Consider the following 2,382-nt stretch of genomic DNA (forward strand, 5'->3'; position numbering starts at 1 on the left):
TACACACATTTACACACTCTCACACCCCCCTCCCCCACACTCACACTCTCACTAACGCACACACACAGACAAACACACACTCACACGCGCGCCTCTGTGCATTGAGGTCGGAGCCCCCGCGAGCCCCCAACACGCCCCTCTCCGCCACGGGCGCCGAGACGAGGCCCATTAATGGACATTATAGCCCGTCAGATTAAAACACTTTTAATGTACAAACATATACAGCACAGCCCATTCAAACATGCCGTTTTAAATACCTAAAAGTCACTTACACCATTTCGATCTCAACCGTTTTCTCTTTTTTTCACTTTTACTTTAGAAATATTCAAGTAGACATCATCTTCATATTGATCCGGTATATTCTGCTGTGTCATCATCCCTTTTAGAGCCACTATAATCACAACCGTTAAAATAATAAATAAGACTCTACAACACTACGGGTATCCAAAGCTGAGTCCACGCCTTTTATATGTTTTATCCTCAACTCTTTTTTTTTCCCCCCAACGCCATTATTATATTATTTATTATCACAATTAATATTAATAATAGTATAGATAGAAAAATCTAGGCAGCATTGCAGTGAAACAGCAGTCAGCGTCGCTGTTGCAGTTTGAACTTGGAGAAGTGTACGCTTTTCACCTCAGACTTGAATAAAAAGAAGAAGAAGAAGAAGAAGAAGAAGTAAAGTCCAGGTCTTCTGTGAGAAGTGCCGCCTCCCCCAGGGCTCAGTTCAAACATGGTCCTGTTCAATACACAAAAATAGCTGCTTTCGCTTCTCTTTAAATATGTACAATGTTGGTATCTCAGTTAAAACGCTATATATATATATTGTATATTTATATATATATAAAAATAGATCTCGCTATGGTGCCCACGTCAGTGACAGTCTGAACAGTGCAATAGGAACGGCCCCGGAGCCCACGGCCTCAGCACGAGCACTTGCACTCGGAGATGATGGGGTACTGCACCGGGATCCACGTGCAGTACTTCTGGCGCAGGAAGCCCTGGCAGTACCAGCGCAGGAAGGTCTTGCTGACGGACTTGGCGGGCTTGCAGGACATGCCCTCGGGGAACGAGCACGAGCGCTCGCTGAAGCACGTGCCCTCCTTGATGTAGCGCGGCCAGAAGCGCGCGCCCAGGTCCTTCCACGCGTACACCACGGGGCAGCGCGTGTACGTCCACAGCCACTGCAGGAACTTCCGGCGGGCCTTCTTGCCCACCCGGACGCGCTTCCCGTACGGGGTCTCCGACAGGTCCAGCTTCCGGATCTCGCCCGGCATGGGGCCGGGCGCGCGCGTCTCCGGGCGCGACACGTTCGAGTGCGCAGGCGCGGCGACGGACATGAAGTGCGGGTCGAAGCCGCTGCCCAGCTTCTTGCGCAGCGCGCGCTCCGCCAGGTCCTGCTCGCGCGGGTCGTACTCCGGGTTGGGGTCCTCCTTCAGGTCCGGCACGGGCAGGTTGTCGCTCGGCGAGGGCTTGAGGCGCAGGTAGTGCTGGGAGGAGCCCAGGTGAGCGGAGAGCAGCACGGCGAGGAGCGTCTGGAACGAGAAGCCCATGTCTCTCTCTCTGTGTGTGTGTGTGTGTGTGTGTGTGTCTGTGTGTGAATTTGAGCGCTACTGTGATCTCCGAACGGCGGCGCCCGGCGGCATAAATAGTCGAAGACGGTCCTTTTAATAGAGCGCGCGGCCGTGTGGGCGACACGCTGGCGGGCGCGCGCACCGACTCCCTTTTCGGGACCGAACTCGACGGTCCGGGGTTTCAATCCCGCTCCTCCCGGGAAGAAGAATTACTTCGGGCTCCTGCCGGTCGCCATAGTTACGGCGGGCGGACCGTCTGGACTCGTGGGTTCTGCGGGTCCGCGGCGGGTCCGCGACGCCGTGTGAAATATCAGCGGCTCCAGGAACGCGGCCAGTCCGTCTCCGTCTCTCTCTCTCTCTCTCTCTCTCTCTCTGTCCAGACGTTTATTTTGACGTCCGCGGCTCTCCGGCTCCACACCGACCCGCCGCCGGGGCGCGAGCCACGCGTTAAAATAGTCCCGCGCAGTGTTCCGCCGGCGTCGGAAGGAGCTGTCCGGCGGCCGCCAGCCGTTTACAGGAGCGCCATGTCCGTGGGCCGGAGGCGGTGAAGGCTCCCCCGCTGTGCGTGACGAGGCGGCGGAGGCTCGGGGGATGAAGGCGGAGAAGCGTCTGCCGCGGGCGCAGCGCGCTCCCCAAGTTAAATATCTGAGCAGCAAGTGTCAGAGGGTCCTGCCCACCAGGCTGACAGCTCACCCCCTCCCCTCTCTCTCTCTCTCTCTCTCTCTCTCTCACACACACACACAGTCACCCCCACCCCTCTCACACACACACACCTATCCAACTCTCCCAATCCCAAACTGAACCT

General features: G+C 56.3%; 1 protein-coding gene across 1 annotated transcript; it reads right to left on the reverse strand.

The window, feature by feature from the left end:
• Positions 1 to 839: 839 nt before the first annotated feature.
• LOC114784208 (noggin-2-like) lies at positions 840 to 2,059 on the reverse strand. The gene has a single exon (XM_028969432.1). The coding sequence runs from the start codon at positions 1,554 to 1,556 to the stop codon at positions 927 to 929; it is 630 nt and encodes a 209-aa protein (XP_028825265.1). The 5' UTR covers positions 1,557 to 2,059; the 3' UTR covers positions 840 to 926.
• Between the last annotated feature and the right edge of the window lie 323 nt (positions 2,060 to 2,382).

The sequence above is a fragment of the Denticeps clupeoides genome, unplaced genomic scaffold, assembly GCF_900700375.1.
Source record: "Denticeps clupeoides unplaced genomic scaffold, fDenClu1.1, whole genome shotgun sequence".
In the NCBI taxonomy this organism is placed as follows: Eukaryota; Metazoa; Chordata; class Actinopteri; order Clupeiformes; family Denticipitidae; genus Denticeps; species Denticeps clupeoides.